At 42.5% G+C, this 13,366-nt stretch overlaps 1 protein-coding gene across 1 annotated transcript in view; it reads right to left on the bottom strand.

Moving 5' to 3' along the window:
- FDXR (ferredoxin reductase) overlaps positions 1-12,866 on the bottom strand; it is a 229,380-nt gene extending 216,514 nt beyond the window's left edge. Inside the window, exons 1-3 of the mRNA XM_085617083.1 lie at positions 12,461-12,866; positions 11,168-11,265; positions 3,492-3,587 (exon numbers count right to left, since the gene is read on the bottom strand). Of these exons, the coding sequence (XP_085473209.1) occupies positions 3,492-3,587; positions 11,168-11,265; positions 12,461-12,533 (267 nt within the window). The 5' untranslated portion in view covers positions 12,534-12,866. The remainder of the gene's footprint in view (positions 1-3,491; positions 3,588-11,167; positions 11,266-12,460) is intronic.
- Positions 12,867-13,366: the final 500 nt, after the last annotated feature.

Raw genomic sequence — 13,366 nt, 5'->3', positions numbered from 1 at the left:
CAAAGGTCCCACCCAGCCCTCCCATTGGTTCCTAAGGTGGTCTAGTGTCCCAGGAGAGTTAATAATGAGTGTACGATAGATCTGTGAAATCCCTGCTTTGCCCATGTGACCCATCAACAGTGTAAAATTCCAATGGGCTGAATTCCGTCAGAGAATCCGATGGAAGGGAGTGGGTGGTGAGGGCGTGTCCGAGTTGCAGGTACTTGTAGAACTGTGAGTGTGCAAGGTTATATGTCTGTTGTAGCTCATGGAAGGACAGTATATGATTTCCCGACCAGACATCCCCCAACCGCTGTGTGATGTCAATACAGTCCCAGGGGCAAAAACCACTAAGAGACACCATCTCCTTTAACCAGGTGCCATGCCAAAGTGGAATTTGCTGAGTAAGCCTGGTCTCCCAGTGCACGTGCCGCACAGCCGCTCTCCACACAAGATATACCGCCTGGGTCACCATAGGCAGTGTAAGGGGGATGTTGGGTGTGCAGAGGAGGGGACAGCTGAGCGTTTTGCTCTATCCAAAAGCCCCTTAACATTCCATGGCATAACCTAAAAGGTCCTATGTGTGGGAGGAAAAGGTTAGTGTGGTGGGCGCAAGGTAGTGTACCTTTGTGGGGGCCCTCCCCAGGATCCCAGGAAGCCCAACCAGGTGCGCAGACAGCAAACAGGAAATGAAAGTTACCCAGGACTGCGTACTAGAGTATGGTATGTGTGTGTGTCTTAACCTGAGAGAAAGTAAAACAAAGTTAAACAGAAGAGCAACAAACAATGCATAAGCACAACCCTGCCCCTCCCCCAACGCCCACCTCTCCCCATACTTCTACCCCGGGAACATGTGTCGTTCTGTGGAGTCAACATGTTCTCAAGACATGTGAGTGGCTAAGAGGTGTATCCAGTATTAAAGGCTTTCAATTTGGTCCATATATCTACTAAAACCACTTCTGTTTTAAGGTTCTTGAAATATCTATAGGATTGAGGTTTGCACCCAATGTAGCTCCCTACCCCATCTCCTATCCTTCTTCTACTACCATTCAAGTTGAAATCCCCACATATCACATACGGGCTGGACAAGTTGGTAACTCCGACGCCGAGAAGTTAAACAAATAGGAGTCGTCCGCGACCAGACCATATACTGAGCATAGGGTAAAGGTCCTAGTACGGTACTGGCATTCCACCATCATCCACCTCTTGTGCTTATACACTGCTTTCTGGCCGTAGATAAGAGTCTTGCCTTTTGCTAATATAGCCACCCCTTTAGTTTTAGTGTCTTGTGTAGTACAGCATTGTATTTTATTGCCACAAGGTTTCCAACAGGCCCCTATCACCTGCAGCGATATGGGTTCCTTGCAGGCAATAAACATCTGCTCCTAAAAATGTCAGGTCTTGTGAGATCCTTTTTCTCTTAGCTACATTATTTAGGCCCCAGATATTGATAGTAGCTATGCAGAGCTTTGCCATCTCCCATATACGGCGCACAGCCTACCAACTTGCAGTTCCATAATCTTGTTTCCAACATGGGGACGTTATGAGCATACCCTGCCCAGCATACTCTACTTGTATCTGTTGTAACTTCCCCTTGGAGTGTTATAAATAAATTAACTTTGAAGTTACGACGTCTACGAGTTATAATAGTATCGCTCATTTGTCATTCATCTACCGTGACCCAATTTAAAATTTTCTTTTTTCCCCCAAATTTTTTTATGCTTTGGTTTTTGTGAACACGCTTGTGAAAATAACATTTAAAAGTGCTTACACCTATTGTAACACTACAGGCTGCTTATTAAGTGACAACATCCGCAAACAAAGAGTGAGGGTCTAAGCCGAGTTGTTGCATTTTAAAAAGGATCGTTTTCAATTAGTAAATTAAATGGGCCTACTTTAAAGGGATAATGTATTTATGAAAATGGTGATGAACTGATTTTGCATCTATATTGTGACAGACGGCCTCTCAAAAAAGCAAGAAAATTGAGCCGTTTTCCCCCCTTTCTCAGAGAACAGTACCCGCCATTTGTGAATGTCTGTGGGTTCTGGAAGGGCAAGTAGCTGCTACGCGGATAAAGGTAAATGTAAAAATCTCTGAACATTTTTACTATGCTTCTTTTCCCCATTAAAACCGCCCTCAAATAGTCTAGACATCATTGAAATTATTTTGACTACTTTTCAACTGCATTTTTAGATTTCACTTTATATTGCAATGGAGGGCCTTCCCAGGCTTAAATGATTTTCATGTTTTTTTCTTTACCTGTTTTGTCATACAAAGATCAGACGTCTAGTAAAATAAAAGGCCAGTTGGCAACCGTAAACTGGAGCTGAAAGTTTCCTCATGTCTTCTTTGGGTATTATGGTTCTTGGCTGACAGAGGCTCTTCCCTAGCAGGCAGACCAGGACAGGCTAAGCATTATGAAAACTGCTCACCAGAATTACTGCTGGAGCCCAGGTCCAAATTGTCCATACACCTTGATGCCTATGCACAGTGTGCCACTGGCTCTCAGGAAGGATGGATTCTGTGCCTCAGTGTGTTCCTACATATTCACCCAGAACGAACATGGACTTTAGAACATGGAAATAAATTACGCAGCAGCCACAGGAAAGAGCTAAACTGGCTTCCAGCTGACAAATACAAGAGTACAGTGCATGTTGTTGGAATTGATCCATGTCTATCACATTGCTGCAGTTAAGCTTAGATCGAATCATTGGGTATCCTGCATATACAAAAATATAAATAGAGGAGAGGTGAATCTCTATAGGTTCTGTGACATTAAATATGTAAACAACTGTCTAATATCCGTGATCTGAGGCACTCTTTGAAGTTTAAAATTGTGCTAAATATATTCAGGGACTTCGCTATCAATGCAGCAGGCGCATTGGCTCCTGCGCCCACAGTTTTGAAGGGACCATTGCACAGTAGATATGGCTATCTTTTAGTATGTAACAAAAATGCAGAAGGGCCCATTGTTCATGGTGGCGTTAGGGCAGCGCGCTGTTGCTAAGCTACTGAACTTTTATGGGATTGACTAATGATCTTCGGACTATATGAACCAATAATGGTGATTGAGAAATATTGTCTATCTCATACAGTGACTACTAGAGCACTGTGACTGACTGCAGTGTAACAAGAAATAAGTGAAGGTCAGTAAGACTTAAAGGCAGCATGCAGTCATTCCTCGTACTAATTTGATTATCAAAGGAGAGCGCTAAAAACAATTGACCAAAGTTTCCGTCATTAGGGGAAGCGTCAACATCCCTTTCTGATCAAGATTTTGAGAGTCAGATTGAAAGTCCTTCGCACAGTATTCGGGGGTCCTGAGCCTAAGGTGCATGTGTGCTGCTAGCTGAAGTACCTGCTGGAAGGCAGGTCGAATCGGATCACTGGGAGAAATACGGTGCAATGAATTGTAGTGTATCTTTTATAAAAGCCTGAAGCGGAACACTAGGTTTCCATTTTCCCTCATGTATCTGGAGGTGCAGCAGTTACCCACTCTTCCACAGCTTACCTTCACCTCAGGGTGGTCGGGCGCCACGCCATAACGCACAAGGCCAAAGGGGACAGGCTGCTTCTCGTAGATGTCCACGTGAACCTTTTTATGGTGCTGTGAAGGAATGCAAAGCAATGAGCTCCGGTCAATGGTCACATTTCAAAGCTTTGAGCTGGCAGCTCTTGGCACCACAATGCATATAGTGGGACAGCACTACTACTGTGGCCAGAAGTAAAATAACATAAAACAAACAATTATTTTAAATAAAACATCAAAGCTAACAATACATATAATGGAACTGCACTGGCACTTAATCGACTATGTACATAATCCAACACAAGTGCCTACAAAGGAAAAGTACAGGGATTTGAACCAGAAATTCCTACAAGGGGAGAGCAAGGCAGACTCCTAAGTCAACAATGCGTATAATGGGACAGCACTGGTATCTGAGTCAGCACTACCTAGAACAGGACAAGACGGGATCTTGAGTGAGCATTGCTTAATGGCAGAGCACTGGCACCTGAAGCGGCAAAGCAAACACAAGGAGATAATGGACGGAGCGCTGAAACTTTTCAGCCACTCACTCCCAGTCACATAGGGGGACAGCAAGGATACCCAAATCAGCAATGCTAACACCAGCACCCAAGTCATCAATGGCATCATGGACTACACTGGCACTGGGCACATCAATGCCTGATATGGGAACACGGTGAAGCTTGAGTTAGCAATGCCTGTAATAGGATATCGCTAGCCCTTGACTCAGCAAAGCCTGTAATAGGATAGCACTAGCCCTTGAGCCAGCAATGCATGTGATAGGATAGCACTAGCCCTTGAGCCAGCAATGGTTGTAATAGGATAGCACTAGCCCTTGAGGCAGCGTGCCTATAGTAGGATAGTGCTAGTCTTCAAATCGCCAATGCCTGTAATAGGACAGCGCCGGCCCTTGAGTCAGCAATATTTCTAGTCGGATATCACTGGCACTGGGCACAGCATTGCCTGTGATGGAACAGCACCAACACTTGCTGCAGCACTGGCTGTAGCAGAATAGCGCTGGCACTTGGGTCAACAATGCCTATAATGGGACGGCACTGGGCACAGTAATATCTGTGATGAAACAGCACTGGCAAAGAGCACAGCAATGCCCGTGATAAGATATTACTGGCACTTGAGTCAACAATGCCTTTGATGTGACAGTACTGGCACTTGCAATAGCAATCATAGTAACTGGATAGCACTAGCCCTTGAGTCAGCAAGGTTTCCTGTCGGACATCACTAGCACTGGGCACAGCAGTGCCTGTAATGGAACAGCACTGGGACTGGGCAAAGGAATGTCAGCAATAGGATAGCACTAGCCCTGGAGTCAGCGATGCCTGTAATAAGATAGCGCTAGTCCTTCAGCAATGCTTCCAGTCGGACATTAATGAAACTGGGCACAGCAGTGCCTGAAATGGAACAGCAGTGGCACTGGGTACAGCAATGTCTATACTATGAAAGGACCGCCCTCCACCCAACAATGTCTCTAGTGGGACATCGCTGGCACTGAGCACAGCAGTGCCTGTGATGGAACAGCACCAACACTTGCTGTAGCAGTGCCTGTAACAGAATAGCGCTGGCACTTGGGTCAACAATGCCTATAATGGGACGGCACTGGGCACAGTAATACCCGTGATGAAACAGCACTGGCACAGAGCACAGCAATGCCTGTTATAGGATATTACTGGCACTTGAGTTAACAATGCCTTTGATGTGACAGCACTGGCACTTACAATAGCAATGATTGTAACTGGATAGCAGTAGCCCTTGAGTCAGCAATGTTTCCAGTCGGACATCACTAAAACTGGGCACAGCAGTGCCTGTAATGGAACAGCACTGGCCACAGCAATGTCTGTACTATGATAGCACTGACCCTCGACCCAACAATGTCTCTAGTGGGATATCACTCGCACTGGGCACAGCAGGGCCTGTGATGGAACAACACTGGCACTGGGAACAGCATTGCCTGTGATAGAACAGCACTGGCACTTGCTGTAGCAGTGCCTGTAACAGAGTAGCGCTGGCACTTGGGTCAACAATGTCTATAATGGGACGGCACTGGGCACAGTAATGCCTGTGATGAAACTGCATTGGCACAGGGCACAGCAATACCTGTGATAGGATATTACTGGCACCTGAGTCAACAATCCCTTTGGTGGGACAGCACTGGCACTTGCAATAGCAGTGCCTGTTATAGAATGGCACTGGCACTTTAAACAGTTATGCACAGAATTAGCAGCCTTAGCACTTCTCGGGCCAGTGACTGATGGAAATTAGAGCAGCCCTGGCCATAAATAGAAAGTTTCCTGAAACAACAGTTATCAGAATTATTGGCTTTTATCTTAAAACTCAACATAAAGGTCCTTCAGAAATCTTTAGAAAACCTGTGTGGTGCAGTGATGTGCGTGCATTAGCGTCCTTCATAACCAAAGCAAAGGACATTACGTGCTAGACGTCAAGGCTACTCTATCACATATGAAGGCCTTTTATTTTAAAAAAAGATTTCGGTATGGGTGGGATTAATGGAGAGGAGAAAGGTCAATGTTCTGACAGACAGTGAAAGCTTTGCATAAATACAGCTATATCCTTGGTCTATGCCAAGGAAGCAGGAATTGAGCCTTCAAGCGCAATTGTACCCTGTGTTCCATTTCATTATTTCTTGACATAGTGCCTAACTTCAAGGCACTGTCCAGACAGAGGATACAAAAAACCTCATCTGAACGCAAGCGGAAACAACCCACACATAAAATGTAACAAAAATTAAGAGAAACAGCCATTTCCATCATGGATGCCAATCTCTGCATCAAATCCACCACACACATTTATGAAGCAAACAGTCCCCCTCTAAATCCCACGGTTATTCTGTACAAATGTGCTTCGAACATAAGACACACAATGAGACTAAACAAAGTAATGTCACCATTATGTCCATTTAATAGGTTGAAGATCTTTCAAAAGAGTTATTTAATTTAGGATTCTGAGAAGAAGCAGTTTACTCTTTAATTGAGTTGAAACGACCAATGACAGTGTTAAGCTAATTGACGGAAATACTAATTAATATGCATCTCTATATCCTTATGTAGATCAAATACCATTGTCAAATAAATCTACAAGAACATATTTTATATTCATGTTTAGCAGAGGAGAGCGAGTCAGAGATAAATGTAAAAAAGGCGAAGTAGACAACACTAGTAAATGGCGCAATACATTGATTGCTCCGGTTTCATGCGCATCACTAAGCAGTCCAGCCCAACGTTTCTTAACGTGGGGTCCACAGGGACCTACTCATGAGCACCACAACTGCTCCCTCTCAGGAAAAGGAAGCCAAAACCTTTCTAATGGGCAAGTTCCTCTCATAACTCTTGCATTGCATACACTGTTCAGTGACTTGGTTTCATTTTGTTACTACTTGACCTTGGACTGACCGGCTGCTATTCAACTTGCACCTCCCTGTACTCTCACACATGTAACTCTTGGTCTTTCTCTACATTTCGACTTGAAAATTGCATGCACTTGTTTTAGTCCCAAATGTTTCACCTCCTACCTACATCTTACTTGTATGCAACTTGTTATCCCCGTCAAGCGCTTTGATACCCTAACGGGTCATGTTCACACTATATAAAACACTAAATAAATAAATGAAATATTATAAGAGCTTTAATTGTGGGAGCATCACAAGTACAGCAACCACAATACAGTTGGAAGCCTCAATTGAAGCATTGATATCAGCTGAAAAAAAAGTGCATGTATTAGGAGCTAAAAAGACAAAGCGATATGCTAGAATCTAGCAAATTGCTCAAACAGCATCTGTAGAGCGCGGCGCTGTCACCCCTGGAGGTATCTGGGTGCTAGGGTGCGAGGTCTGCATCAAAAATCCAGGTCTTGAGGAAACCACGGGAAGAGGGAAGAAACAAGCAGAAAATGGCAAAACAGATGGCAGAAAAACAAGCGAGAAGAAAAAAGGCAAAACAGAGAGCGGAAAAACGAGCAGAAAGACAAACAGAGCAGAAGAGGGCAAAACGGAGAGCAGAAAAACGAGCAGATAAGAAAAAAAGGGCAGAAAAACGAGCTGCAAAGGCAAACCAGAGCCTCCAATGTTGGCACAGTTAAATAGCAAAAAAGGCTGGAAGAAACAAGGTATAGGTTTGAGTTCGTTTGCAGGTGGGGGACCACTATTTCTGTCACCACTCACAGCCTCTTGAGAACCAATACTTATTTTAAGGAGGTTTGTGAACCTTGGGTGTCTTCCAACAGTAACTGAAAATGTATTCCACTGCATTTTGTTTACTTGTCTTGTATTCTGTTTTTTTGCTGTACTGGAACTGTGTGAACTTGCCTGCAGTCGATTTTATCTGCGTTTTTGTTACTGTTGACTTTAAAGTGTGCTTCTAGGAGTGCTAGCTCCAGCTCTTCGGGCAAAGCCATTCCATGTAGAAACTCAGTCATATGTATGACTCGCATTCCTATTTTGAAGAAGCAAGATGGAAAATGTTGCATCTTGATAAATGATGGGATATGTGATGTAAAATAGCCATTTTATAATTACATACTGCTCTTTATCCAGTTTTAAGGAAAAGTGTGATGAAAAGCCTACTATTTTGCCGTCATTTTTTCACAATTGTTTTGGGGAAGTTGAGCTGTAACATGCTGACAGGGAGTTGCACTTGCCTAGCACACCATAAAAAGCACTGGACTATTTCATTAAGCACCTTTCGTTTTTGGCCAGTTTATGTTAAAAATTACAGTAAAATACTGCATTTGGCCTTGTTTTTTTCCAAAATGTTCTTGCAGGACAGAACCCTCTAAACCCTCCTCTAGAGTGTCAGCCTTGGTAGCTTGCTCCGATTCCAAGTACATATGCATACCCCAATTCTTTCAAAGTTCACTAGCCGCCACTGCTTCAAGATGAGTGGCAATGCGGAAACAATAGATATTATAAATACTTTTAAAAATGTACCGTAAAAGGATAATTACTTGATGTCAGGAAGGGATGGAATACCATATCAAGGAAGTGTTTCCTGAGCATGAATAATTTGATGTGTGTATACGTTTCTGAAAGATGAGATTTCAGGAAGAGAGTCTTAGTCCCTAATCGAACACTGTCTATCTGAGATGGTTCGTTTTTGGGTTGGGTAAGATGGAGATCCAGAATAGATTGCCTGTAAGTGAGGTAAGCTAAGTTACAAATACTTCTTGACTTAACAAGTAGCCAATTCATTGCAAAAAGGATTTGGGATGTGATCAAACTTTCTTGAGCCTTTGGTCATTCTATCTGCTGTCTGTAAAGATTCTTGGAGAGAAGGTTGGAGTAATATGGGAATTCACACAAAAGAACCAGCGCTTGAATAACTTGCTTATAATCATGATCTGTGGTGAACAATGTAATTAATGTATGGAACCTAAGCAGATGATGTCCACCTGAGATGGCTAATTTCTGGGCTAGATAGTATGGAGATTAGGAATGAATTGCCTTATAAGTGATTTGAGCTAACTTAAAAATGCTTTGTGCCTTAATTGCTAGCCAATTCATTAAAATATGTTTTGGAGATGTGGACAGATGAACTGGAGGTACAAATATCGGATGATGGAAATATTACTGCGCACAAACTAGGGTCTTTATCACCCAATTGCCAAAATAGGATAATCCACTTTAAATACATTTACAGAGTATATCATGCCAGTTTGTGTCTGTCACAGTGTGGGCTTGTTGGAGATTCTAAGTGCAGGCAATGTTGTGCCCCAAATGCATAGTTATGCCCCCTGTAAGCAAAGTCTGGGAGGATATTATAGGGTCAATTTGCACACTGAGTGTCATACCCATACTGTTGGACCCAAAAATTGGTTAACATGGGCTTTTTAAAGATGTAACTGTGAATGTACGGAAATGTACAGTTTTGACCCTTAGGGTTACCAAACAAGAAGTGGCTAAATGCTGGGGACGGGGCCCTGCGCCAACTCTGTGCAAGTGGATCAAAGATTTGTCTTCTTGCAAAAGCAGCTGAAAACATTTGAAAAATCTATCACCCACTCTCCAAGGTCCACGGACATATGGTAGCCCTTACAAGCATTCAAAGCTTTACGTGGGTTGGATCCCTCTGGGTCTCAAACTAGACCGTTATTTTTTTTGAAACGGACATTGAAACATGCCTGATAGTCATGTCTTTAACTTAACAAGCAAAAACACTGATCGAATTGTGTACAAAGAGTGTAAAAAAAACATTGAGGTAATCCAGGTAAGGGATGTATGTGGCTCATGTTTATATTCCGAATGGTGTACTTAATCTTGCATCCCCTAAGAGGAATTGCCTTTTCCAGCAGGTTCTGTTTCTATAATATTTTTGTGCATCTTATTACTTTTGTGTACTGCACACATTAGATGGAGTGATTACAACAGGCGACAACTGACAGCTGCGGCTGAAGGAAGTGGGAGTTTCTCACAGTGTCTGTCAGTGGCTCAAAAAGGTGTTTAGAATATATGGACATCCAATCCTTGGCTTCCCTGAAGATGAAGAACGCACAGACCAATGGTCACGTGTGTCCATTGCACAATGCAATTGTGTATCTATGCAAATGTGTATGAAGAAGGTACACAAATGCCCAAATATTGACAAGGCGAAAGTAAGAAAATTCAGGGCAAACAAATTAGTGGGTGCATTCTGTGGTTGTGTGGTGATAAAGTGAAGGAGATGCGAGGAAGTACAAGCAGGAGAGAGTGAAAAGCGAGTGCTAAAGAGGACAAAGACAAGACATGCAGATGGTGGATTTCAGAAAGATGAGGGGAGAAACAGGGCATAATGGTTTAACACAGACGGCAGAGGAAAGTGGTGTCAAGAGAATAACGGGAGCGATTTTGACATTCAGAAGACGACGACCCCTTCTGCAGCTCTTTGTAATGTTCAATTCATAAGCTCATATTTTTAGTACTGAAACATTTTCAATATTAATTAATTAAAACAAAATCATTGATGTTAATCATTTATCTTTAACCGCTAACAACCATTTAGCAAACGCCATTAGTCCTGGCTTGTTTTAGGCATGTGTTACTTGTTATTTTATATAAATGGATGCAATAACAGAAAGCTCAGAAAGGCACAAAAGTACTGGTTGGGTGGTACGCTAAGTGAAGCACAAAAAATGTAGTTTACATGTTAAAGCCACACCTTTAATTACAAAAGCCACTTCTCTTGGAATGGAGTCCTAGTTACACTTCTTTGGCCACGCTCCTTTTAGAGACTTTCACTTTTTTCAGCACCCTTAAAGCCTTGCAAGCATTCTTATCCAATATGTTGGTAATCCACCGAATTTATTAGCCTGAGAGTCAACCACACTGTTCACTTTACAATCATTATATACCTAAAGTCAATTACTTATAGGACACAAAACCTAATGTCTATCAATGTTTGTTGTAAACTGTCTATATAATGGGGTACAGGTGTATGTGTAAGTAATATCTATCGCTTTGTGTATTGCTATGCATGTAGTGCAAACATTATGTTATTTTGTGTACTGGAAAAACAGCTATGTGTGTCCTTGTATTCAAAGCATCAGCTGAATCTTTCATGGTGGATGATAGGAGTTGCAGAGTAATATTAGACTGTATCCGTCTGTAACATTCAGAAGAATTCTATAAAGTGTTACACTAAAACTGGGGGGAAACGTACCTTCAGGAGATGCTGTGCGGTGTAAAAGCCTGCTGGCCCACTGCCTACAATACACACCTTCGGCGATTCTAGGCTTGTGCAGAGTGTCCTTCTTAGGCCTGCATTCAGAAAACACAATCGGGTTTTTCCAGTCACAAATGAAGAGAAATACGGTTTTAGATAGAGACACGTGTGATTGGCCATACAAATCATTTACTTAGCGATCACACCACGCGAAAATCCTGCAAGAAATGGATCTCTGACCGGATATTCTGACTCGTGCGCCTTTTTGACAATGAAGAGAAAGAGCACAATGACCGCACAATATCTCTGTCCAGTCTACACGCCAGCACTCAATTCCTTCTACCTGTAAAGATTACACTTTCCAGAATGTGTGCCACTCTCGCTTCCATATACATATTTGAATGTTTCCTGGAATACTTCACATTAACACACGTTGCATCTATGTGCCATACTAGGGAAGGCTATGTTGTGTTAGGTCTGCTTATGGAGCTAGCAATATGTCAACGTCTCCTATAACGGTTGAAAACTCCCCAATCTGAAATTTCTAAAACTACTTTCCATGAATAAAAACAGATCTTGAAAAAAATGCATCCTTCAGAGGATGAACAAATAGCACACATTGAAGAATGACGTGGTACGCCTCACAGGTCCATAGACCTAGAATTGGTTGTCTTGGATTACCCATGCTCACCTGTCAACCGCACAGTGCAAAAACCAGCAAGGAAAAACTGAAGTTCAAGTTTGCTCCATTGTCCTGAGATGCATGTAAATCGGGGCAACAGGTGTTTATGTGAAGGTTAAGCACTTTTTCAACATGAACAGTTTTCAAGAACTTCTTCAATTTATGAGGTAATATGTGGGAGTAATGCATGAAATGCATGGGTAGGTCATACACTGGTAAAATGTGAAAATGTTTGCAAAAGATGAAGCCTATATTCAATAACCCGGAAAATAATAACCATTTTTTGCTTTCTCCCCAATAAACTATCGTTGGAAATGACTCGATGCCAAATTTGACATTAAAAACGGATGGTGCTCAATTCCTATTGAAATGCCTGTTTAGGTTTGCTGTGAAGAAGAAACACATTTTAAGAGGATAACAGAAGAAAGTTGCACATTTAAATGAAACATGATTACGGTAAGGGTGATTTGTCTGCCCAAATATTTATTTGGAGAGCTTGTGAGACTTATAACTCAGTTTCCCTCCTTCTCCTTTAACATGTTCCAGTTGCTCCCACTATCTCCTCTGTCACCTTATAGTTTAAGAAACTGTACAGTGCGTCCTCTTACCTGCGTGACTGTAACAAGCACTCAGCTGCAGAGGTGGCAAGAAAATGCTACACCTCAAGTACAGGGGAAACATCTTGCTGTTCACCGGGGCAGAATCAGAGGGGTTCAAGAGCGACTACAGTAGAGCCTTGAGTAGACGTCCCGGCTCCATGTCAAACCTTTGCTGGGCGGTCTTAGCGAGTCTCATTCAAGGATACCCTTCCTTCCCATCCCGTGCTCCTCCCATTGAACATGACGCTCCGACAGACTCTGTCTATCCCCGACCCCAAGATAACAGAGGCAGATCATATCATTCCAAAACCATTTCCAAGAAATCCCTAAACATTTAAAAACAAAAAAACGGTAGAAAGAAAAGTAAGACTAACATTTTCAGTAGCCACTGTCAGAGAATTTCAATGACGGCAGTGACAGAGACACAAAAGAAGGACTGCACTGACACTTACCACGGGAGTATAAAACACCCCTAAAGTTTAACCATTTTAAGGCACACATGAAACGTTCCTGTTATAAAAAACACAATGAAAATTGTTATTGATCTATCCATTCGAAATGATCTTTAGAGAACGAACAAACTATTTTAAAAAGGATTGCTAACCTCGTAATGAACCAGCATATGTTTCGCGCTTTTCCGCACTTCTTTAAAATGACAAACAAAAGTCATTTTTTGTCGACAAATGAAATTTGCAGCACAGCTATATAGAATTGTAAAAGTAGTTCTCTCAGCAGTATGGCGCACAGCACAAGAAAGTCCGAAAGGAAGTTAGCGCTCTAGCTTTGTTGAACACGCCATAGACAGGTCGGCTAATAACAACGGGAACTTAAGGAGCCGAGCCTAGTAAGGCATCCGACTCATGAGCAGACGATTCAAGTGATTTGCTACGGGGTCGCGCTGAAGTTGATCAAGCA

The sequence above is a fragment of the Triturus cristatus genome, chromosome 7, assembly GCF_964204655.1.
Source record: "Triturus cristatus chromosome 7, aTriCri1.1, whole genome shotgun sequence".
Taxonomy (NCBI): Eukaryota; Metazoa; Chordata; class Amphibia; order Caudata; family Salamandridae; genus Triturus; species Triturus cristatus.
Note: the sequence above shows the minus strand (reverse complement) of the source record. Positions and strands in the feature narration are given on the sequence as shown.